This window comes from Electrophorus electricus, chromosome 11 (genome assembly GCF_013358815.1).
Source record: "Electrophorus electricus isolate fEleEle1 chromosome 11, fEleEle1.pri, whole genome shotgun sequence".
NCBI classification, from domain to species: domain Eukaryota; kingdom Metazoa; phylum Chordata; class Actinopteri; order Gymnotiformes; family Gymnotidae; genus Electrophorus; species Electrophorus electricus.
The window spans coordinates 22,502,529-22,527,113 of NC_049545.1; the positions used below are offsets into that span (position 1 = coordinate 22,502,529).

Sequence of the window (24,585 nt, forward strand, 5' to 3'; positions counted from 1 at the left end):
ATTATATAACTGCATTTTAAACAAAAATGTAAAATTGATGTTTCTGTCTCAAATCAAGTACCCACATGCGCACAGCACAATGTGTTTTACATCCATTCTCTCATTGCTCAATTCTCCAATATGAAATGCTGCAAAGTCATATGTTAATATTTATAGGAAGAACATTATTCAATATTAGAACAGCATGTTCAGAATCAATTATTGCAGTATAATATTACTGCAATTATAAAATGCAGTAATAATAAATAAATAGCAAACTCTTTCACAGACCCATCTCCAAAGACATTTATGGGAGCTGTGAATGTGTTTTTTGTTTGTTTGTTTGTTTTTTAAAAAAGCACATGAAGAGAGCGAGAGCGCAGTGGCCCCCAGATCACAGACCAACTCAGCAGGTCCAAACTAAGACCATAAATTCACAAATGCAACATTTCTAGCATATTTCAGCAGTTTTCCGATTTTCCTTTGCATAATTTGATTAGACAGCATGTGTGCTGTTCTGCACCAACGATTACTGCACCCTCAGGTTGATGGGTTTCATATCAGAGACAGACAAAGGGGTCATACCTGAAGTCTCAGAGTCAGAAGAGCATGAGACAGAAACACACGTTAGACGTGAAGTCATACAGTACACACAGAGAAATGATCAACCTTATAGCCAGCCAGCTAATCACAGTATGTCTCGGGCCAAGCATGTGGCAAAATTGTATCAGCAGTCTTTGCATGTAACTGTTCAGCTGTGGCCCACGAGTGTTTGTGCCCGTCACACGTACTGCCGGGGTTTCTGAGGAGCAGTTGCAGGGGTCAGGTGTTTCTGCGCTTCCTTCGTCTCCCTCATGGCAGGCCGGGGAGGTCGCTGGTGCACATCACCTGAGAACCGACAAAACAAAGAAGATAAATAGTGGAAACACTGCTGACACACTCTCTAGCTCAGACTTGGCAACTGCCAGTCACTCAGTGCTAAGGGATAACCAGGAACCCAGATCTACAGTGAGCTCTAGTGGGGAACCTAAAACAAAAGCACACTCATGAAAGGTGCTTGGTCTCATAAACCTTTACAGAGACAAAAGAGAGGAAACTGAAGCACAGACACACCACTAAAAACAACTGTGTTCATGTCACTGAAACAGTTAAATTAAGTTAAGTCTGTCAAGGACAGTCTGTTGCTTATAATTCTCACAGATGCTTCTAGGTATCTTAACCAACTAAGGTTTCATTTGTATGTGGGATGAGTTTTACTGGAACGGACCAGGGAAGCCACAGCCACCGAGAGTATGTAAGCCGTGAGCCAAGCTCTCTCTGGCAAGGATGAGTAACTTCACCCGTCTCCTACCTTCCTCCCGGACATGCTCAAAGTTTCACTATAAGCATATCAGAGTCTGGCGGTATTTATGTGAAATCCAGGGGCATTTATTGTCTGCAGTGTTTGAAAAGAGCTCTGTTCATTTTGAGTGGTGTTGAACAGTGCAGGCGGGGTCATGACCTCAGCAGATTTCATTTCTCAAACATGCTGAATGAGACTGATCGCTGTAAGCCGCCATGTCAAACACTTCATTTAATGCTCCCTCTGCAAAAGCCAGCAAGGATTTTTTTTTCCCAATCCTGAAATAGGAATTGCACTTGTAAGAGGAGTCCAGAAGAGAGGGAAAGTCACTGAAGGTGAGTACCAGTACTGCTCCCAGTATTTCAAATGCTTCGAAAACATGTGATTCCAAGATACAAGCTTGATCACTTCACCCAGTACTCTGGACAAATTTTATTTTTTCAAAGGTTCTTGAAATTTGGACATAAGTCTCTCTTGCTCTTCCTGTACTAACAGAAAAAGAGAGAGCAAGTGAGAAGTCTTTCAAACTCTGCTGCTCCCCAAATAAGTGGACAGAGTCCCCGTGAACACGTCCTGAGGCCGATTCCAAATAAACACTGGTACGTTTGTTTAAAGTGTGATCACAGTATGGACCAAGCACAGGACATCACGTCAAAAGATGCATGAGAGAACAGAGTGGTGGCAGTGAAATGAGCAGAGGCAAAACCCGGAGCAGTGAATAGGTAAAAAAACATCATTAACATTTGGTATAACAAGCACATCTCTAATACACTGCAGAAAATGCACAAAAATGTCAAAGTACTAAAAATATATTTTCAGCTGGTAAAAAGACCACCCCCTGTACACGTTGTTACAGTTCAGCTAATGTTATCGTCGCAAAATGTCGGTCATAAAAGCAGTTCCATCAGAATTTGACGTCTCCATATGAGCCTTGTTTACATCTTGTGGTTCAACAGTAAATGTCATTGTGAATGCTAAGCAAACCAAGACTAAAACACAACAATGTATAAGTTTCTACTTTGTCCTGAACCAACAGAACTGAACCACAAATGTAAACTTGACCCGTGTCTGTGGTGAGAAGAACTGAGCAGAATATCCAGGGCTGGAGGTTTCCCAACACAGTAGCTTTGGCTGACCCTGCTCATGTCCTTATAGTGGACGATGAAGTCTGTACAGTAAGCCATGCTGTCCCAGAGGAATGAGCCTAGGCTGATTTGCAGTGGCCCTTTGAGCTGCAGATCAGAGTCTCCCCCCGCCCAAGGACACACTGATTACAGATCAGTGAGTGTGTGTCATGGTGTGCTGCTGATGGAACAGCACCGGCTTTAGCAGAGGAAAAAAAAAGTGAATGATTACACTGCACATTTTTGTGAAGGTCCCTTTCACTCACTGAGACAGCAGACTGCAATGCATTGGCTATGCAGGAAGTAATGGTTAATGCTTGATTTCTGTGTTTTGCATCATCCTTACAGGCCATTACACCACTGGCAGACAGAGCTGAGCTGTAATGAGCATTTCACACCCAGAGTCTGGCACACAGATGACAGAGTGATCTAAAATCCCAGTCCACTCAGACACTACTGTTACTTTTACACACTGATCACACTGACTGGTAATCCAGTCAAATGCCACTAATAATGTTGTTTAGCTTCTGTTGATGATCCTACTTTTACACGTGGTCTTAACATGCATTTCATGATCAGATCACAGGTTATGGGTTAAGACGCAGGCATTTACATCTGACCATGTTGAGATTTCGTGATACTTACATCACTTCTGCTGGTGGGCATGTTGCTCTCATCCTCTGTCATTTATGGTATGCAAGCTAGGCCCCATGTTCCAGAATGATGACATGTTTTCCCTTAAAGGTGTCCTTCCATGTTGTCCAGGACACATTGAGACATTAGAATGTACAGATCTGGCCATGTGTACCTCTCACCACCTTTGAATGTAGTCTGCGTGATCAGCTCACACTGTGTTTCCAAGCTGCATATGACCACATTTACACTTGTACACAGCACTGACCACATATGAGCCAATCTCTCAAGACACATGTTGATAGCAGGTGTAAACATGGTCAGTGAGACCAGCACTCTGGGCCAGTGCAGCTCTGACCCAGTGCAGGCAGCCTCACCTTGAATGATGACAATGTCTGCAGGACAGCTGGAACACAGGCTATTTAACTGAGCTCATCACCAGGAAGATGCTGGTAACAATGTGCAGCAACAGAAGGCCATGCAGAGAGCCTTGTTTGTAAAGCCTTACTGCGCACATGGGATGCTGCATCTCCATTATCATGCAGGGGAGTCTGAACTCCAGTGAAGGTATGCAACTAACAGCTTTAGTCACAGTAACTTTCTGCAGACACACCACAGCTTGGTCCTCTGTTAACTAACATACCTGCTTCAACTTGCAGGGCCAGGAAAGAGAAATGCTGGACTGCAGGCAAAGCACGTTTCTCTTCTTTGGCCACAAGACACAGGAGCATGTGTGTCAGCCAATCTGCTGTTTCTCAGTGACATTACTGTGCATACACACACAGTAGTGATATCTTACCAAACACACACACATGGCAGCATCTTACTGATACTACAACTTATCATATAAAACACAAACTAACGTACCGTATAAGTTGGTCAGCGCATATTCCAAACCCCTCATGGCTTTCACCTGGTTGCTTTTAAAGCGAGCTAGTCCAAACTCCTAGAACACAAAACACAGAAGTCACAAAATCACAATGCAGAAAACACCCCACATCAAACACAACCACACAGCTATGTAAGCTTGTGAAAGCTGTATGGTATGTAGTTGGGTAATCTGGTTCTGCTTTGTATTCTATGTATTTGTGTGTTGAGTAATTTGGTGGGTAGTTGTGTGTGTAGTGTAAGCGATGTGTAGTTGTGTCTTCGAAGTAGTCCAAGCTGTGTGTTTGGTGTGTTGTGGTACCTGGATGGCTCTGGAGAATCCAAACACATCTGAGGAGATCCAGGCCTCCCGCTGCAGCTGAGTCCATGATGGATGAGCCACCGACTCTTGAAAAATACAGCGCTCCTTAACTGACTACACACACACACACACACACACACACACAGGATTACAGTGAGCACCATCCCATAATGTTTCTTTAAACACCATGAATGACACATGAAATGTTTCTTTAAATACATACTGTGGAAAGACTGAGGCTTTCAAACTAGTGAACTTTCCTAAGATAATTCTTTCCTGGTACCTACTGTAGTTTTCAGTTACCTACTGGTAACAACAGTAGCTAAAGTTTTCTGTGTGTGTGTGTGCGTGTGTGTATATGTATACAGAAGGTTCTAAGACTGCAGTAAGAGGCAGAGGTGTGTTCTTACCATCAGCTTGGTATGATTAAGGTTCCATGTGTATGTTGTGAAGCTCTTGTTCACAGGATCCACTATAGAATCTTCCAGAATAAAAGCGCAGCGTGACAGGGTGGAGGGGAAGAATCGCTCAGCCCATCGAGGGAGTCTGTTGGTCTTGGTGAGGAGACGGCGTGTGATGAGTTGTTGGTCCACTGTTACCATGCGGAACACCACATCCTCCGTGAGAACGTGTGTGCTGACCGACACAAGACACATTGCTTTACACTTCTGTTTCCTGTGTACACTGACATTTTCTAAAAGGTCTTCCAGCTGAAAAGATCTTGGACAAGATGCTGAATTTCTCTGCCTCTCTTTAAAAACAGAACTATTAAAGCCAGAGTAACCTAGAGCAGTGCTAGCATAAATAAATAAATAAATAAATACATACATACATACATACATACATACATAAATAAATATTTATATGTATGTATGTATATATTTATATATATATATATATATATATATATATATATATATATATATATATAAAAACACATACGACGAATTCAAAGCTCACGGTACAGACAGTAATCTTAGTCGACGTAAGTATTAAAACATTAGTCCCATGCCCAACCTGTATTCAGACATGTATACGATAAGATCGAGTCATAGACTCGCGAGATGTCGCGGCATTTCTTGCAATACTACACGCCTGCTGCTAGACAACCCTCGCGGGGTTTTAAATGGATGACAGTTGATACATTTACGTTACCTACTGCTCCCCACAGTAAAGTTTTCCGTTAACCGCTACCCACAGTAAACCTTATTTAGTCTTTCTGAAACTGGAATCTCTCGTTCAAAGGTAAAAAGCGAAAGAGCGAATACCTGAATGGATTGGGGTATCTCTGCCAAAACGCAGAGAAAACATGGTCCCATGAGCTTTTTATGTCCGCCTCGCTGAAAAAATACTTCACCATCCCTCCAACTTAAAAGTGGTAAACTTATAACCTAGGCTGTTATCAAGACAAAACGTTCTCCATTCCAATAAAACCTCTGCGGCTTAAGTCAACCCTGAGGAGAAACAAAGACGGACGAAATTAAAATGTGTAGCATGGTTTACAGAATAAAGAGCTCCGGCTGGCTAACGTTTTCCCAACTGCTTTTCATGCCCTGACCTAGCTGTGTAGCTAGCTATGCTAACTTTACCTCATACATTTAACCTAAATTTCAGTGCCATGTTTAAAATTTGAACACGGTGAGGTTAAGATGTGTAGTTATCGAAGTCAGTTTCCAATTACAACTCTAGTTGTCGATCACTCTGTAAATCTTAAATTAGTTGCATATTATTTAAAAACGTTCAGTTTAAAAGACCGGCCTACTGCAGGCTTGCTAAGGTAGTTAGTTAGCTAACCTAGCTAGCTAGGTAGCTATAAGTAACGCCGTCGTTCTGGAAAACGTTCGCTGCATATTTAAATCGTAACTTGCTTATCTAGCTAATTTCCATACAGCCTTAAAAAATGTCCAAAATAAAACCTACATAGCTATTAGCTAGCCAACGTTAATCTATGTTACATGCTACTTGTGCTAGGTTAGCTTTCCATTCACAGGGTTCGGATTCAACAGTGCGATCACAGTCAGCTCGTCTGATTATTCTAATAATCTGAATTTAGTACCTACACATTAGAGACACTATTATAATTTTCCTACCACCCGAGTATGTAATACACAGAGAATTTCGACATTACGTTGACAACGTTAAGCGAACCTGTCGAGCAGCGTTTCATGAAAGTCATTAATCCATTATTGGTGTGCGCCCTCTAGCGTCTGAATTCTTAAAGAGGCATAGTGTTACATCCGATTATACGAGAAGGGAATGAATGGTCCGGCTGCAGTTTGCCATGGTCCACCTTTTGCCATGGACATATCCCTATCTACATTGGAGATGGAAAACATAGGATCATGCGCATTAATGCACACTTATGCAATATCCACTGTGGAAACTGTTCAGAAGACTGCAAGACAAGCAGGATTCTATGAATTCTGATTGTTAAACATAGATTGTTTAGTCTTCTCATGTGTCATGTTTTTCAAAATATTTATAATCCATAACTATTGTGTATGTAATTGATGACTATTGACAATGATCAGTGACATTTAACAGCTGTTTAAGTAGGCCTTTTGTAACAACCTGAATATTCAAACTTCAGTTACAGTTTAAAATGTCTTATGCCTTTTATTTTATTGAGAGTGCAAGTAGTGCAAATTGTATTGTAACATATCATAACATTCCAGTAACTGTTACATAAAGTCAACCTGAACCAGACTTAGAGGAGCCTTTCAACAAACTGTTTTGAACAAGTATGTGAAGCTTGGTGGAGAGTGACCTAAATGTTGTCAATGTCAAAACATTATAATGCCCCCCAAAGGCCGATTCACACCAATTCACCCCAAACATGGTATTCTTCCGTGTAACGTTCTCACCGTGTGCTAAATTTGGGTACACGGTGATTATCCCTACTACAGTTTTAAGTTATTTACTGTGGAGGAACTCTGTCCATTGATATGTAGCATCCACAATGATTGACATAAGGCATTCACATTGTATTAAAATACTTTTTTTGATAATTATTTACTTTGAGATTTACTTTTATTTACTCTGATAATAATGTAAGATTTAGAAAAAACACTTTGAGGCAATGTTGCTTGTTTCACAGAATTGCATTACCTGATACCAAGATGTGGTGGATATGTCTAAAACAGAATAACATAGACCAGTATAAGTAGCCTATATTAAATTATGAGTAGCACCCCCTATGAATCCTGACCACATCTTATTTACATTTACCTGGCACTTTTATCCAAAGCAACTTACAATTATGACTGAGTACAACTAGAGCAAGAGAGGGTTAAGGGCTTTGGTCAGGTGCCCAACAGTGGCAACTTGGCAGTGGTGGCTTGACCCAGCAACCTTCTGATTACAAGTTAAGTACCTTAATCACTGAGCTACTACTGCCACACTGCTGTTATAGAGAGTGTGCCTGAACCTACCATTTGAGCTGGGGATTAACTCGCCGTAAACCTGTCAAATGTGTGCTGAAATCGGATTGGCCTATGGTGTCCACCATTTTGCAGATATGATATCCCCCTTGATATATTTGTAGATATGATATCCAGCCTGTGCTGGACTTGAATATATCATTGTAAGTCCTTTTGGATAAAGGTGTCAACTAAATGCTGTAAATATAAGTTTCACATTAATTGCACTATCTCAATGAGTGGGACAGATTCTTGGATTTTCAGTGTAATTACAGCCACATAGTGTTGCATGTGTGCCAAAATTCTTTCCCTACCCCACACTCCTTTAGGATATCCACCTGTAAATTTGTTGTCTTTCTCTTCATGAGTTGGAGCTGTATATGTGTAGTATTTGCAGTGGAAGCACCCAACCATGTTTTTGATTGCCATCTGAAAATAATATATTATTGAAATTTCCTGATTTAAAAAAAAAAAAGATAATTATTAAAGTTCAGAATCTTCTGAATGTCTGGAGGCCAGACATTGTGAACGTTCGGCAAATAACCTAGTTTGTGTTCAAAAATATATGCAATTTTGCACAATATCTCACAATCTAAATTACAGTGCTTAATAATTCTTGATGATTTTTGAAGATTGGAATACTAGTAATCACTAGAAAAAGAGAATTTTGTCTGTATAATATGGTGTGGGAGTTAAGGGGAAGTACTACAATCTATTGACCAAGTTTCATGTCTGTAGGACCTGGTCTGAGCAATTCCTTGCAGCGAGAAGTTGGAATAATAAGAAAGACTCTTCAACAAATACCAAAAGGGTTCAAGTATCTATAGTGCTTGGACCCCAAAATATATATATCATTAAGTATGCTTCACACAGAAAAGTCAGACAGAAAGTCAGAACGTGTTGCCAAAATATAGGCTACAGTATAGTTGATCTAGAATGCAATATTGTGCAACCCCGCTCAGTGCAATAAAGTACAATACAATACAAAATTATTGCTACAAAGTGAAAAAGTAGTATTTAAAAGTGCTTAAAAAGGATTAGTTTCGGCACAAAGAAAGGGTGGGCGTCACTGGAAAAGGTACAGTGTGAGGTATATGTAGAGCATAATAAAAGTATAATAAAGCATATGTAATACAGTCTAAAGATGACCCATGTTTTTCTTGTTGTTGACATGAAGAGAAATAGTTACTAATATTTTCGGCGGGGAGGGCTGTATGATGTCGCCTGTAAGCTGATACTGAAGATGGAGAATGTGTGTAGTTTTTCTGTGGAGAACGGTAGTAGTATTTCCCCCCCCATCATTAATAATATAGGTTTACTTGACACACTGTATAGACTATGTTTGCATTGCTTGATCTTACTTGACACGTTTAAATAGACACAGGGCAACACAAACTGCCAAACATAAATAAATAAATACTTGCTTGTTATTATAGGCAGGACATTTGCTCAATGGTTAGAAGTTACAATGTAAATGTGTAAGAAAATTAGCAAATGTTAAAAAATAATAACATAGTTAGATAAATAATAATAAGACGTTAGCTAAACATCTGCTTGTTTTGACAGAGCTGTCTGGTTGAACGTAAATCCTGGAATTGCCGGTTTCGTTCAAGCCAGTATTGGGTCATAGAGTGATGATGGAGTGATGATGGAGCAATAGCGATGTTCCAACGTGTGCACTAGGGGTCGCTCACTATCCAGACAAAGCGGTGCAGGGTGACGCCAATTCGTTCACTTCCTAGTAACGGCACTGTATTTAACACAATACGGATCTCGGAGGCGTTATTGTACCCTTGTCATTAAAAAGCCCCGATTTCGATCCCAGACTCTCATTACCTTCTCTTAAAGCTACGGTTTACTGGGTTTAAAAAAATTAAGTGGTGAGCTTGCTGTTTGGTATGGAACTGTATAATAGAGGGCTTACATGAGAAGACCGACCTCAATTTAAGCACCTGTTGTAAGTAACTTGAAGAAAGCTGTTTTTAAAAACACACATTTTTCAAAAATCAATATACAAAAACATCTAAGTGTGATAGGGCCAGGAGGTCTGTGGATATTTGGAAAGTTTGTATAAATTCAGAAAGTATTTATGCAAGCAAACCTTTCATGTGGATGAAGCACTTTGCTTACACAGCTGCTGAAAGGTCTTTAATAATATAGAAGTAATATGGCTATGTCAGTGTGAAGGAAACAAACAATCTTTTGTGCTTTGGGCAATCTTCCTCTTTGGATAGTTGTTTTGCCAAACTGTTTTGGGCCACTTCTTAGGGGATGCTAAGGATGCTACAACTCTAAACAGTGATCTTTTTTTGCTTTGTTGATAATCTTACACTCACACACACATATTCAACATTATTCAAACCCACAAAGACCCAAATGGACAGGGTTGCTTTGCATGTCAAACAGTATAATTCCCCAGATCACATGTTTACATTAAAACATCTACGTGTTGATAGTAAAAAAAAAAGAACGAAGACAACATGGAAACTGGCATACTATCTTTAGTCTACTCCCCCTCTTAAAAACATACCGCCATCTCACCACAGTAATGTTGACCAGAAATTTGAACAGGGAGTAATTTAGGGATATATGTATATTAAAATACAAATTAAAGTGCATAAAATGCCACACGCCTATAAATCACACAAGGCAACATACTGAATAAATAGGAAGCACCCTTGCCTATTGATTATTATTTATTCTAAAGGATTGATGTACTGTAACTTTGGTCCTTTCACTTACAACAGACACAATGTTGCAGATAAAAAGAGGCAAGAGGATCGATACTTGGAACAGATCTATACGTTGTATTATGAATGTATTCTTACACTGTTGATCATTGACCAAGTAAGCCTATGCAATATCCGTGTCTTCTAAAAAAATTTCCGTGTGTGCCTAGGCATAAGTCTGCGTGGCGCACAGTCATCGCTTTCCACATAGCCTGTAGCAGAACGGCTACTGCAGGTTTGGCGGCGCGTGAGACGTTGGGTGCAACCGGCGGAGCCCTGCACACGGAGCTTGACACGGGGTGTCAGGCGGGGGGCTGAGAAACATTTCACATTAGCTAACTAGCTCTAGACAGCTAGTAATTCATTATCTTTCTGCCAGCAGAACTACACAATGAGGTTGAAAGTTGGCTTTATCCTTCGAAGTGTATTGGTAATCGGTACATTTTTGGGGCTGGTTTTGCTTTGGTCTTCTCTATCTCCAAAGCCAGGCGACGATAACCCGTTTGCCAAACTGGTGGGTGACTCATTTATTCAGTCATTTCTGCTTCTGTAATGCTAAGTAGCGACTTTTTACTTCTTTTAGCTGTGGTTTCGCTGATTGTAGACGTTTCACCGTTCTGTATAACTACAGGGTTACCTAGGATATTTAGCTAAACTTGCTAGCTAGTCAGGGAGCATAAACGCTGGCTCGCATGTTAAGCTAGCCAGAGTCGTTGTCATGGAGATAGCTAGCTAAGCTAGCTACGCTTTTTAGTTCGATTGAATGGCAAACTAGTTTGAAGAAATACTAATTTACGCACTTCAACGCTATATAAATAACTGCAAGTACATTTATTGTCTATTACAGTTGTACTGCTTAACTTAAACTGGCCCGTTTGCTAGTTAGCCACTTAGCAAGCTAGCTTAACAACAATGTCCACGCTAACCGTCGTTGTGAATCTGGGCAACAACCCGGAAGTCTTCTAGCTACATTGTTGGCGATATGGCGCATATTTTATATCATTAAATTACAATACAAGCAGACGATGTTTTCATTCATTGTATCAACATTCGATGTTGATACAAATAAAGAAAAACTGGGGAAAATACTTTAGATAAATTGCATTTAAAAGATATCGAATTAGAAAGCCAAGTAACTACTGCATCGTTCGCGTAATGACTGCCATGCATGCGTGTCATTTTTATTTCCTCCAGAAGTACGGGTCGTGACCCTATGTAGCTAAACTTGTGGGAGACCACACGTAACGTTTTACTTTGATGCTAGCTGTAGCGCAGAAATTGCCGGCGTTATTCATTGACACGTGGCGGAGTTTTGACAGCACGTCATTATTCGCGGCTGCGCCAAACTATAGTAACACTCCTACTGGTTACATGAGTTTCGTACGGATTTTACTGATTATCTGCTGAAAGATTCGTTAAACTGTCTACGAAGACTTCAACATTTAGTTGCTGTTTCAGTTATTTGAGCGTGAATTTGATATTTTATATTTCTGGAGTGTGTTATATAAGCCTACATGAGTGATGCTTGTGAAGGTCTTTATATAAAACCCTTTAGAAACAGACATGATTGTTCATTTAACAGTGTCCACATTTCTATAACTCCAGGAGGCAAGACATGTGCAAAACCTCCCACCGAACGTTGACAATGACGTAGTGGACCAGTTCAAGCCTGTTGTCCCGTGGCCCCACGTCGAAGGTCTAGAGGTGGATCTAGAGTCTATCCGTCAGAGACGTGTGGCTGACAGACTGAACCCCAAGTTCAGGGCCCAGGACCAGCAGAACATCATTCAGAAGCAGTATGTTACATTCAAGCCCCAAACCAACGTGTACTCTGACCCAGTGCTGCGGAGAGGGACCCTGGGTAACTTTGAGCCCAAGGAGCCTGAGCCCGCTGGGGTCCCTGGTGGTCCAGGTGAGGGCAGCAAGCCGTTCGTGCTGGGGGCCGAGTACAAAGATGCAGCCCAGGCCAGTATTAAAGAGTTTGGCTTCAACATGGTGGCCAGTGACATGATCTCACTGGACAGAACAGTCAGTGACCTGCGCCATGAAGAGTGAGTATGGTATGCATGCATGTGTGTGTGAGAGTTAAGGAGTGATGAGTGTTGTGGCTTGTCAGACTATTTTAAGTTTACACAGTTTGAACTGTTCTATGTGACACATCTATCGTTAGGACCAGTAGAACATTATCCTTTCAAATACTGGTGGCATTTGAAAACTCATCCTCAAATATATGAAATAACAAAGGTTTTATTGATGCCATATTAAAAACCGTGTTTCAGAAACTCTGAGTTTTACTGCATTTCTGATACTGATGAGGCAGGTGGCACTGGATCTGTGAGCAGTGTTTAAGAGTCGTGCTGGTGTTAATGAGCCCCACATGCTAGTACACATGAATACAAACAGGTCCAAGCAAGTATCTAATTCAAATCCTGGCAGCCAGCTCGTCACAGCTAAGCACTGCCGGAGGCGAAGCGGTTTCCTGCCCTTTGTGGATTCCTCCCTTATTTCCTTGTCACATAGCTACTTTTGACACAAATGAACCCTTATCGTTACGTGTATTCCAGAATTCTGAACATTTGTAAACATTGCTATTGAAAATTGTTGTTCCGCATTGTTGTATGTGTGGAATTGAATGGAAAAATTATCAGAGTTGTTTTGCTCATTGTACAGTCCCTCAGAGTATCTCTGTCAGATTATCTGACAGATCAAAGTATCTCTGCTATCTGTGCTTAAATATGCAGTGTCACTCTGCTCTCTGTACTTAGTGTAGGACATTGCCTTGTGCTGTTTTAGTAAGCTGTGTAATTCACTGATTAATGTTCTCTGCCCAGAATGACTTTATAATAGCAAAGCAGGATTTATCCTGGTGCTCTTCAGATCTTGTTTGTTTGAAGTAAGTTCCACTGGCTCTGGTCTAGGTCTCTTCTGTATGAATGTGTCCCTCTGTGAGAGTGAGGCACACTGGTCAGGATGATATCACACTTAATTGTATAGGTATTCAAGCCTTACATGTGGGCTGATTTTGTACAGCATTTTTCTTTTGTCCCTTTCTAGTAATCGCACCCATTTCAGTATAAAGACTGTATATTATCAAACATTGGGACCACACCTGTTGCTCAAACAAGTTCCTTTTGTGGACCTTGCACAAAGTCCTTTTAGAAAAGTGTAACAGCCTTGAAATTTCTCAGTGCAACTTGCTAATACAAGGTTTCGCTCCTTGAGGGAGTCTGTCACATTCAATGACTTGAGATGACCGTAAAGGCCAGTCAGTGTTTGTGCAGAGCTGTAAGCACAGCTTCATAGCTCAGGCCTTGGATTTTTCTATGGTTTAGTCTCTCATAACTGTGTCCCAAATAGAGCTGTAATATCAGACCAGTTATACAATATCTGTTTGTTCTGCTCAGTCCTTGTCATAGCTAAATGATGAGCTTTTAAACACTAACCTTACTGTTTTTTGTGGGCTGCTATTTGGTCTGGTTTCTTTACTGTTGCAAATACTAGGAGTATATTGTTCTACTTCAAATATTCTGAAACATAGTTATTACAATTAAAAAATCTAATTGTATGTGTGGATACAATTTTCCCACTTAACAAGGGCCCTTGTTAAGTGGGTAAATGAACAATATTTTCTTCTCAAATGACTTCTCAAGTGTTATGATGTATGATTAAAATATGGACCAATGAGTTACATTTATTGCATTTAGCTGATGCTTTTATGCAAAGCGACTTTCAATTATGACTGAATACCACTTGAGCAATTGAGGGTTAAGGGCCTTGTTCAGGGGCAACTTGGTGGTGAGGGTTGAACTGGCAACCTTCTGATTACCTTAACCACTGAGCCACCACTGTGTTACCCTAAATGCAGCTTTTCTTTTGCCACTTTATGTATAGTTAGGCAATGCAGTAACTGGACTACATTTAACTGTAGGAGTGGAAACCATAGAGACTGTGTGTTTATACCTACCCAGTACAACGGAGTAAAATCTCCACAGAAGACACACTTATTCTGCTGCACCTGTTCCAGGCTTCAGACATGCAGGTTCAACTGCTGCTAGTACGTCACTTATGTAAAAATGCCTGAATGGATATTCAGCTTTGCCAGAAGATGGCAGTGTTTGCAAAAAATGTTCCTTTAAGTTTAATTTTTCTCACATACTGTCTTACCAGTCTGTAGATTCTGTCTTTAGGAATAATAATATTAATAATAATTTCAATTTATATCATGGCATTCTCATACCAAATATGTAGACATGCGTGCACAGCAGACTTTGCCAGTTAGAATAGGCCATTTATCTTTAGGCATCAAGCAACGTGTTTATTTGATTTTTTTTTCTTTCTTTCTTTTTTCAAGTGATTAGACTAATAGGAATATATTGTGCAATAGAGAACATATTTTATAGTGGACATAATCAGATTGCCCCAGATTTTCCTAGCCTTTGCGCAGTGTAAACAGCCTTGGCTTGTTTTCACCAGCTTGTCCTGGGAACAGCAGTCTGGCCTTTCACAGTGACACCAAAAAGGCAGGAAGAGGGCAGTGATTTGGGCCTCATGGACAGGATCTTCTCTGCTGTGTGTGTACATGATATAATGGGATACAGACGTGTGTGTGTGTGTGTGTGTGTGTGTGTGTGTGTGTGTGTGTGTGAGTGAGTGAAGAGAGAGACAGAGTGTGAGTGGGTGATGGAGGGGGCTGGGGTGTAGTCAAAATGCCTGCTGTCTTGAGGAATGTACTGGGACTCCATTAAAATTCCTGTGGTGCTCTTCAAGGCCACAACTTAGACAGAAAGATTACTGACCTCACTCAAAACAAAGCCTTCTCCTGTAGACACACACTCACTCATTCTAAGATCTTAGTGTTTATTTCTTTCATTCACACTTGTATGCATGTGCACACAATCGCATACACCTTCTCTCACTCCAAGATCTTTTTCATTCTGTTTCTTTTTCTGATTTACACTTGTGTTTTCACACACAACAGGCAGAGTTTGTGAACAGCTTTTCTTATGCTGGTTTTAGTGATTTTGTTTACCTGTCCTTGTCCAAAGTTCTTGTGAAATGTGCACACAGGTTCACCACATTCCTTCTGATAGCAGAATTATTCTCTTCTGTTCTGTCTCAGCGTCACCTGTTCTTTGTTCAGTGTGTCTGGTGTTCTATCTGTCACACCAGACAGGCATTTTATATTATTAATAGCGTATTCTGTCCACTGGGGCACACCTTAGTTTGGATGGAGGCCTGATCTCAAAGCATTGCATGGCTGACATTGTAAGGCTGTCATCAACCTTGCCCATGCGAGCCAGTTGCTCTACCAGTTCTGCAGTCTAAGTGGCTGACGGTGCAGCGACACTACTATCTCTGTTTCATACATACAGACACACAGGACTCAGCCCTGTGCCGATGAGAACGGCTGGATTACATTGACTCCCCTTCAGTTCTACCTGGTGGTATTGGTGTCAGACCAACACCAGTGCAGTGATTTGGGATTAGTGTCATAATTCTTTGTTTCTAACTATAAGTATAAATCAGTAAAAACAATAAATGGACACCATGAAACTAAGCGAAGTTAGAAAAACTAAGAGTTCTGCATGTGCAATGTTAAACAATTATACCTTAATAATCAGGTAATGTGATCCATTCAGGTGGTGCAAATGTATGGCTGGACACAGTTTATCACTGTATAAATTCAATATCCATGATGGGAGTGTGCTTGCTGTAAGTCATCAGCCTTCACACCTATGTTTTCTGTTGGCTCCCATACATTTTTTTCCGGTATCTCTTCATAGTACTTTCTGCTCAGTCATGCTTCCATTCAGCACCACAGACGCTGAAGCCAGAGTTCTTACCCTTTAGCCAAATAAAGTAATAATCATATTACTGTAGCTCTTCTCTCTCATCTGGGTTGTGTGGATGTGTTGTTGTAGAAGTGTGTATGATCATGGAGTGATATGGTGTTGCAGAGGTGTGCATGATTGTGGAGGGGTGTGGTGCTGTAGAGCGGTGTGATATTGCAGGTATTCTTAATTGTGTGAAATCAAAACGTTGCATCCCAAGGCCATGTGCAGGGAACAGCAGTGTGTGCTGTTTTATCTGATAATTAATCAGAGGCTTGGCCTCATTCTGGAGCCATGAGTCACTCTCAGATACTTCCCTGTAATGGCCTGAATGGAAGAACAGTGAAGGAGCAGGGAGACGTTCTCTCACAATGGCTCAGAGGTGGAATAGGGACATAGTCCTCCACAGCATCCGAGTGGGAATATTGACTCTTCCAGTATGTTTATGTATAGTACATGCTCATATATTCAGTCACATGGAAGTTTACATTCACATGCATCTGTCCTGTGCTCCTTTCCCATGTGCCTGAGTGGTTTTGACAGAGAATTTGCAAATGTGTGTATACACACTTATATTTGCTCAAACACACAGGGAATGTATGCAAACTGCATTCAAGAGCTTTTCCAAAGAGGCACTGTACTGAGCATTAATGCAGTCACACTGGCAGGCCCACTCACAACGGCTCCAACTCTTCAGGGAATCTGTCGAGTAGCTTTGTAAACAAGAAACGTCAAAGTCTCTCTCTCTCTGTTTCTCTCTCCCATGTGCCTAAAGCTGTTCATTATATTCCTCCCCCAAAAATTCCCTTAGCTCCCTAGCACCATTCTTATTCTGTCTTTACTGGGGGTTTATGTGTGATCTCCCTCTCTCTTTGGGGTGTGTGTGTGATCGCCTTCTCTCCTTGCTTTGTGTGAAATGTTTGGGTGTGATCTGTTAGAGGTCAAACAAGCTAAAAATAACCACAGGCTACTACAGCCCTGAGGTTTTACTGCCATCTCTGTCCACCATCTGTACACAACTATTCAGACAGTCCATCTTAAGATAGTATTGGCTGCTTACTTTTTGGGCAAACAGTAGTGAGTGAGGAAATGCACTGGGCATTGCTGCCACTACAGAGAGGAAGCATCGAGTGAGGCTGTTGCCTTCCTGTGCCACAGATGGCCTCCACAGTAGGGAGTTGTGTGTGCGTGTGTGTGCACGCACATATTATGTTACTAGAGCAGCAGGTTCTTGATCTCTATAGCTCTGCGTGTGCATGTGTTTGCATGCTGGGGTGTGTGGGTGGGTGGGGTGTGTGTGTGTGTGTGTGTGTGTGTGTGTGTGTGTGGGTGGGTACTTATATCCGTGCCTGGATCCTGTTACTGCAGAAACAGTTGTTCTCTGATATGGGTGCTCTTATGCAAGGCATAAGCATGTATGTACGCACACACAGACAACCACTGCCTGGAAATGATAAATCCATATGTAGTGTATATTTCTGAATCCAAGTCATGAAATCTGGCTGTGCTGGCTGAGCTGCTGCCTGTGTTCTCTGTGCTCAGGTGTAAGTACTGGCAGTATGACGAAAACCTGCTAACCTCCAGCGTGGTCATTGTGTTCCACAACGAGGGCTGGTCTACCCTGATGAGGACTGTGCACAGTGTCATCAAGAGGACCCCCAGCAGGTACCTGGCAGAGATCGTCATGATCGACGACTTCAGCAACAAAGGTAGTTCTAGCAGACCCAGCCATACTCTGCTTTTTATCATGGAATCTGTGCCTCTCTATCTGCATACGTTTTATATATTCATATATTATTATGGTACAGTTATCGCTATCCCTTACATTGTTCTTATAGGGTATAAGTCATTCAGAGCATTTAACTGTGTTACCAGGTACTTGGTGTGCAAGACATGGACATAGTCTAGACAGTGAACAGTTTTTGTCTCTACATTACTTGCAGTCAAAAATACTGCAAATGTATCAGTCTGGTGACTTTTTATTTATCAGTCACATTGTTTCTAGACAGTAACATATTCGCATATACTTGTAGCTGCTGCTGACGATGACTTTTAGCTAAAAAAAGTGTGAGTTTTGGGTGGGACTCATGACCTGTATAATTGTTTTTTTTCCGCTCTCTCTGTGCCTATTTCGCTGTCATTTTATGTGTCTTTCTCTCTAAATTTTCTTTGTCTAGTTCACCTGAAAGAGAGACTAGAGGAGTACATAAAGCAGTGGAATGGCCTGGTCAAGCTATTTCGCAATGAGAAGAGAGAAGGCCTGATCCAGGCCAGGAGTATAGGAGCACGCAGAGCCACTCTGGGGCAGGTAGGCAGGAGTATAGGAGCACGCACAGCCACTCTGGGGCAGATGCGCAGGGTTCGTGGACAGGTCGGTCAGTGGTCGTGTGATTCATGCTTGCGTGTGTGTGTGTCTGATTACATGCATCTTACAGCAGCTTGCTCTCCTCAGGTGTTGATCTACCTGGATGCCCACTGTGAAGTAGGGGTGAACTGGTACGCCCCACTGGTGGCCCCTATATCCAAGGACCGGTATGGCCCTCTGAGTGTTACTTGCGTTAACTGAAAAAGAAGCAGCTGGCTAGCAGAGCTTATTCTCTGATGCATTTTAAAGTGTTCTAATATGCATGTTAACGGATCAGAACTTGTTTGATATTACCTGGATTTCTGTGTTTTAAGATTAATGCAGGATACATTTGAGAATGCACCACATGGATATGAATCATAGCACCATCATGGCGATAAGTGTAAACCGTGAAACAACATGAGCAGCTGTTCTTCTTCAGGTTCTGGCCCCTGCATCCTGGACTTCCATCACCTAACACTGCTGTTGTATTGTGGTTGACATTACAGTACGGTTTGCACAGTGCCTCTGATAGATTACATAGACGGCAATGATTATACGATCGAGCCCCAACAGGGCGGCGACGAGGATGGCCTGGCGCGCGGCGCCTGGGACTGGGGTCTGCTGTGGAAGAGAGTCCCTCTGAACAGCAGGGAGAAGGCCAAGAGAAAGCATAAGACCGAACCCTATCGGTAAACACAGCCTCAGGTCACCCAGAGCATGGTTGTTAAAACATCTCTCTCCCCCTCTCTCTCTTTCCCTCTATCCTGTTTTATGTCTCCCCCTCCCAACCTGTAAATATGTGCTATTGCATGTGTGTGTGTGTGTGTGTGTGTGTGTGTGTGTGTGTGTGTGTGTGTGTGTGTGCGCGCGCACGCATGCATGGACCCCTCCCCCACCCCCTCCACTTCATCCTTCATTACTGCTTTTAGAACAGTGTGCACGGTGCCTCTGATTGACTCCATTAATGGGCAGACTTACTCCGTAGAGCCCCAGGGTGGGGGCGACGACGATGGCTTTGCCCGAGGAGCATGGGACTGGAGCATGCTCTGGAAGCGTGTGCCGCTCGGTGACAGGGAGAAGCAGATGAGATTAACTAGAACTGAGCCCTATCGGTAATTCAAAGCCTGATTCCAAAACTGATTTGGAGTTAAACCCACTGAATGATTTGATATGATTGGTGGTGAGCTTGTATGTGGTGTTTTGAGAAAGTCCTTTAAGATTGGCTGAGCAGTGTTATCTGTTATCTGGGACACGCTCACCAGAAACAAGCCTAGATACCATCAGCTAGGCTCCAGCACAAATATGTCAAACATTATTCTTATTGATGATATACTGCAATCCACATAACCGTACCATTTCATGCTATACCAAAACAAAGCTACTCATTCATGAACAATTTCAATGATTGAATTCACCATTTAATCTTTTCACTGCATGCAGTCATCTCCTCCATTCTACTACAACCTCTCAGACCAGTCCTTCCTGGCAGGTCTGTGTTAGTATACTAATACTGTTGCTTGTGAAACCTTTTGACTAAAACTAACCATGCAAAACTAAAGACAGCTACTGTAACGTCTTCAGTTGATCGCTGTGCACAGTGTGCCATGTGGCTTTCAGTTGATCGCTGTGCACAGTCTGCCATATGGCCTTTGGGCTCTGATTTCCCATCACGTTTGCTGCTGGAACAGGGGTGTAAAAATACCCCAAATCTAAAGGTATCAATTTAGTAACATCCATTTTGCAATACTATAATCAATTATCATTGATTTGCAATATTTAATAAAGCATGTTAATATTTAATAAAGCATGTTGGTCAAAATAATAATTCATTCATAATTCATGGTGAACTTAAATTCCAGAATCTAAAGCTTGGAGTATTGCTTTTATTGTCTATATTTCACTACTATTTAAATAATTCGTGTGTGTGGGTGTGTGTGGGTGTGTGTGGGTGTGTGTGGGTGTGTGTGGGTGTGTGGGGGTGTGGGTGGGTGTGGGTGTGTTTTTTTTTTGTTTTGTTTTTTAATTATTATTCTAAATCATACTAAACATAAACATAAATGAATCTGATCAATTTGGTAGAAATATAGTAAAATAGTAAAATAGGAGGGTTTAATCATCTTGTAAAGAATCATATTTATTGTGAGGTCAGAGATTCGCACCCCTGTGGTGTAAGTCTTATGACATCATGGCAGGGGCTTGCTTTGGCAGTATTGCACAGGCTCTGTGGCGGGTCAGTGAGACGCCCACTCATGGGCAGCTGGTTGTAGCTGTTGCCTGTCTATGCTGTGGGGGTGTTCTAGGCACACATTTTGTCTAGTCGAGGCTAAATCCAGGGTTTGAGACCACTGTACCAGCAGTAAGTTCAGACCTTGACTATGTGCAGTCTGTTTTTAAAAAAACAACAACTGAAACATCTGCATGAAGTCTGGATTTGCCAAATATCTGCATTCTGTTTGTCGCTGAGGGCACTTGGTGTTTTCCCTTTATAAAATAAGTGATGAGCCAATTTGCCTGATTAGGGTTTAAGTCTAGGCTATGCAGCATTGGGGTGTAGTTGATGTTTAAGTAATCAAGCTGTAGAGCAGGCTTTCTGGATATTGACGGAACTGGTGACAGTGCATGCCGCATGTCTCAGCCTGGCTGTCTGTCAGCTAAAGCCTGTCCATTTTGGTTGTTATATTTAAACTGCCAGCACACCTGAACCTGATGGGAATCATAGCTCAGGGGAGCTAAGAGCTCCAACAGGAAGCCAAAACTGGAGTAGTTGAGGTTCCCTAAGTATAGGGTCAGGCTGGACATGTGTGGACTCCATTGGGATCTTAAAAGAGAGAGTTAACTGTTTGTGTGTTCGTGTGTATAAGGTCTCCTGCAATGGCTGGTGGACTGTTTGCTATAGAGAGAGATTTCTTCTTTGAGCTGGGCCTGTATGATCCTGGCCTGCAGATCTGGGGGGGAGAGAATTTTGAGATATCTTACAAGGTAAATAACTTGGATTTTATATATTGTATATAAAACCTCACATTTTACTGACTCTGCTCTTAGTTCATGAACAGATCTTTCTGTGCTTTTTTTAGTCCAAGGACCCTTCATTTGTAACGGAACCCATTAGCTGGGTTTATGCAGATTTATGTGACAAGATGTGGAATGCATTTGAAGTGCATGTATTTGACATGTGCTAATAGTCATTCTGTTATTGTGTGTGCCTGTATGCCCATGTCCTGTGCAGATATGGCAGTGTGGGGGCCAGCTGCTGTTTGTTCCCTGCTCTCGCGTAGGCCACATCTACCGCTTGCAGGGCTGGCAGGGAAACCCACCCCCTGCTCACGTAGGCTCCTCCCCAACACTTAAGGTCAGCCCTCAATCGCAAAAATATGCCTCTACTTCCTTTCTTTTTTTTTCTTAGCACCTGAAGCAATGTTCAGAATAGTGATCATATAACAGAAAAATGCCTTTGTGAATATTTCTGTGTTCAGGGCAGTCAGCCATCAAGGTTGGAGTTTGTTTGCCACAATAATTTGATTGTTATTTTGAGTGTGTAATTGTGCAATATAACATAACAAATGAGGACTTTAGCTCTAGATTGTGTGTGTCCTGACTATGCAGAACTATGTCCGTGTGGTGGAGGTCTGGTGGGATGAGTATAAGCATTACTTTTACGCCAGCCGGCCCGAGACTCTTACTCTGGCCTACGGTGACATCAGTGCTCTGAAGAAGTTCAGGGAGGAGCACCGCTGCAAGAGTTTCAAATGGTTCATGGAGGAGATCGCCTACGATATCCCCATTCACTACCCGCTGCCACCCAAGAACGTGGACTGGGGAGAGGTGTGTGACTTCAGGCCTTACAGCCTTAGGCTTTATCAGGAATAAACCCACTGATTGAGGGATGGGGAGATGGGATTTACACTATGCTGCGCCAGTTGTCCAGTTTTCATGAGACGTTGTTTTGAAGTTGTGTGTTTGTAAAGGTCCCATTGATAGACGAGACTGGATATATATAAAGTAAAGAAAAAGTTTAAGTCTTCTGGTATCCTTCAAGAAAAACAAACATATTTTTCTTAACCAGAGCACATGCGGCTGTTTGGAGGTGAACTTGTAGGTAGCATGTTGTGGTGTGCTCATCCCGCCTCTGCCTGTGATCTCAGATCCGTGGGTTCGAGACCAGTTACTGCATAGACAGCATGGGCCACACAAACGGTGGCAGTGTGGAGATCGGGCCCTGCCACAGAATGGGAGGGAATCAGGTGAGCAGTTGCACGCACGCACGCACGCACACCCCCCTTTCCTCACCTCCAGCTGTCATTTAGCCTCATTTGCCAGCCGACCTTATAGCTGCCATAGAACCCATACTCTCATACTCTGGGTTTCAATGCCAAACTCAGAAATTATGGTGGCAGTGTTGTGTGTTGCAGCTGTTCAGAGTGAATGAAGCGAACCAGCTTATGCAGTATGACCAGTGCCTGACCAAGGGCTCGGATGACAATTCTGTCATCATCACACACTGCAATATGAACGAATATGCTGAGTGGAAATACTTTAAGGTACGTCAGACAATAGGTCTCCGGACAGATTTTGGGGGGGGTGTTGTTTGTATTGACAGGAATATGTTTAAAAGATAGTCAACAGCTAATGAACCAACAGTTGGTATTTAGTACATAACAACTACTAATATGCATATTATGTTTATTTAGCTAAATCTTCCAACATCACTAAGAGTGTGCTAGTCATATATATATATATATATATATATATATAAAAATCTCCATATATATATTGCCTCTAATATCACTAATGTATTTTTATCTGACCTTTTATATTGTAAATTATTGTAATCCACCCTCAGGATGGATCTCCTGTACTAACTTCTTGTCTTGTCCTACTTGAGTGCTTGAATGACCAGACACTGTCTGCTTCATCATTTTGTATTCATTTTGCTCTTCCAGGATCTCCATCGGTTTACACACATCCCAACTGGGAAATGTTTAGATCGGTCAGATGTCTTGCACAAGGTTTTCCTCTCTGACTGTGATAACAACAAGAGCACTCAAAAATGGGAAATGAACAATATTGTGGCAGTCTGAATCCAAGAACGATGACATGCACTTAAAGGGGGAAAAACAACACAACACTGTTCACTGCAGCACCAGGCATTAATGGTGTAAATACGTGTGATGGAAAGGTTCTGCACTTTCAGTCTTCAGCAGTGCGTCAGAGCTCATATCATGACCTCAACTTTATTTTATTTTTGCTCCGTTGTATAGGGTTTTTACATGGATTCCTCCTGCTCTCCATGCTGCTAAGGGCTGTGCTTTGGGAATTTGCTTGAAGGTCTTTTTGACTCCACCATTATTTATGGGAAGACGCAAAGAAATGAAAGATGCAATACCACTGTTTTAACTCATAACTGCTACATTTTAAATGTTTTAGTCTTATTTTCTTTCAAGACATATGGATTGTTTACCACCCAATGGGAAATGTTTTTGTTGGTTTTATTTTTTTTATATAACGACACTGGATGCTTATTTGCAAGGATTTCCTGCTCTCATATTCTGATCTTTGACAGTGAAATTTCAAAAGCTGGAAGCTGCATTTTCATAGAATGTGAGGAAATCAATGGGGCTGCGTACAGCAGGGAAAGGGATATATGGCAAGGGTAATGGAAATAAAGGGGTTTGTTTTTTCTATTGCATTGATGTCTGGTAAATGGAATGTTTACTTGTGTATATGGATCCTGATGATTTAAAACTAATAGATATCATTGGACAAGTATTGTCAGCAGCCAAATAACAGGTATTTTAATGGTCACAGGTTTCTCTATCATGAGCAAAAAATAACTACAGTGTATGCTATTTTTTGTACAATGTAAATATGCATTTTTAAAGTAACATTTTGAGATACAGTAAGACTCCTTATGAAGGTGTAAATATCTAACAGTGATTGATGGTTTTCCCAAGGGAATAAATTAAATCTTTTTACCAATTTACATTTGTTGTGT

The 24,585-nt window shown here is 41.6% G+C and overlaps 2 protein-coding genes across 6 annotated transcripts; one reads left to right on the forward strand and one right to left on the reverse strand.

Moving 5' to 3' along the window:
• Positions 1-260: 260 nt before the first annotated feature.
• On the reverse strand, positions 261-6,486 carry prelid1b (PRELI domain containing 1b). 4 transcript variants are annotated; one of them, XM_027020985.2, is made up of 6 exons: positions 6,416-6,486; positions 5,536-5,721; positions 4,678-4,903; positions 4,268-4,381; positions 3,946-4,024; positions 261-867 (listed from the first exon to the last, which is right to left on the reverse strand). In XM_027020985.2, exons 2-6 carry the CDS (start codon positions 5,625-5,627, stop codon positions 761-763), a joined length of 618 nt encoding a protein of 205 aa, XP_026876786.1. In that variant the 5' UTR covers positions 5,628-5,721; positions 6,416-6,486; the 3' UTR covers positions 261-760. The 4 variants fall into 4 exon arrangements, with proteins under 4 accessions (XP_026876786.1, XP_026876787.1, XP_026876788.1 ...); XM_027020986.2 differs by having other exon boundaries at positions 6,396-6,458; XM_027020987.2 differs by lacking the exon at positions 6,416-6,486 and adding an exon at positions 6,328-6,410.
• A 4,156-nt stretch (positions 6,487-10,642) lies between these two features.
• galnt7 (UDP-N-acetyl-alpha-D-galactosamine: polypeptide N-acetylgalactosaminyltransferase 7) lies at positions 10,643-24,573 on the forward strand. 2 transcript variants are annotated; one of them, XM_027021016.2, is made up of 12 exons: positions 10,643-10,929; positions 12,021-12,466; positions 17,789-17,955; positions 18,424-18,554; positions 18,699-18,778; positions 19,100-19,282; positions 21,455-21,572; positions 21,820-21,942; positions 22,197-22,415; positions 22,736-22,834; positions 23,003-23,131; positions 23,534-24,573. In XM_027021016.2, exons 1-12 carry the CDS (start codon positions 10,807-10,809, stop codon positions 23,669-23,671), a joined length of 1,956 nt encoding a protein of 651 aa, XP_026876817.2. In that variant the 5' UTR covers positions 10,643-10,806; the 3' UTR covers positions 23,672-24,573. The 2 variants fall into 2 exon arrangements, with proteins under 2 accessions (XP_026876817.2, XP_026876816.2); XM_027021015.2 differs by lacking the exon at positions 19,100-19,282 and adding an exon at positions 19,523-19,705.
• The last annotated feature ends 12 nt before the right edge of the window (positions 24,574-24,585 follow it).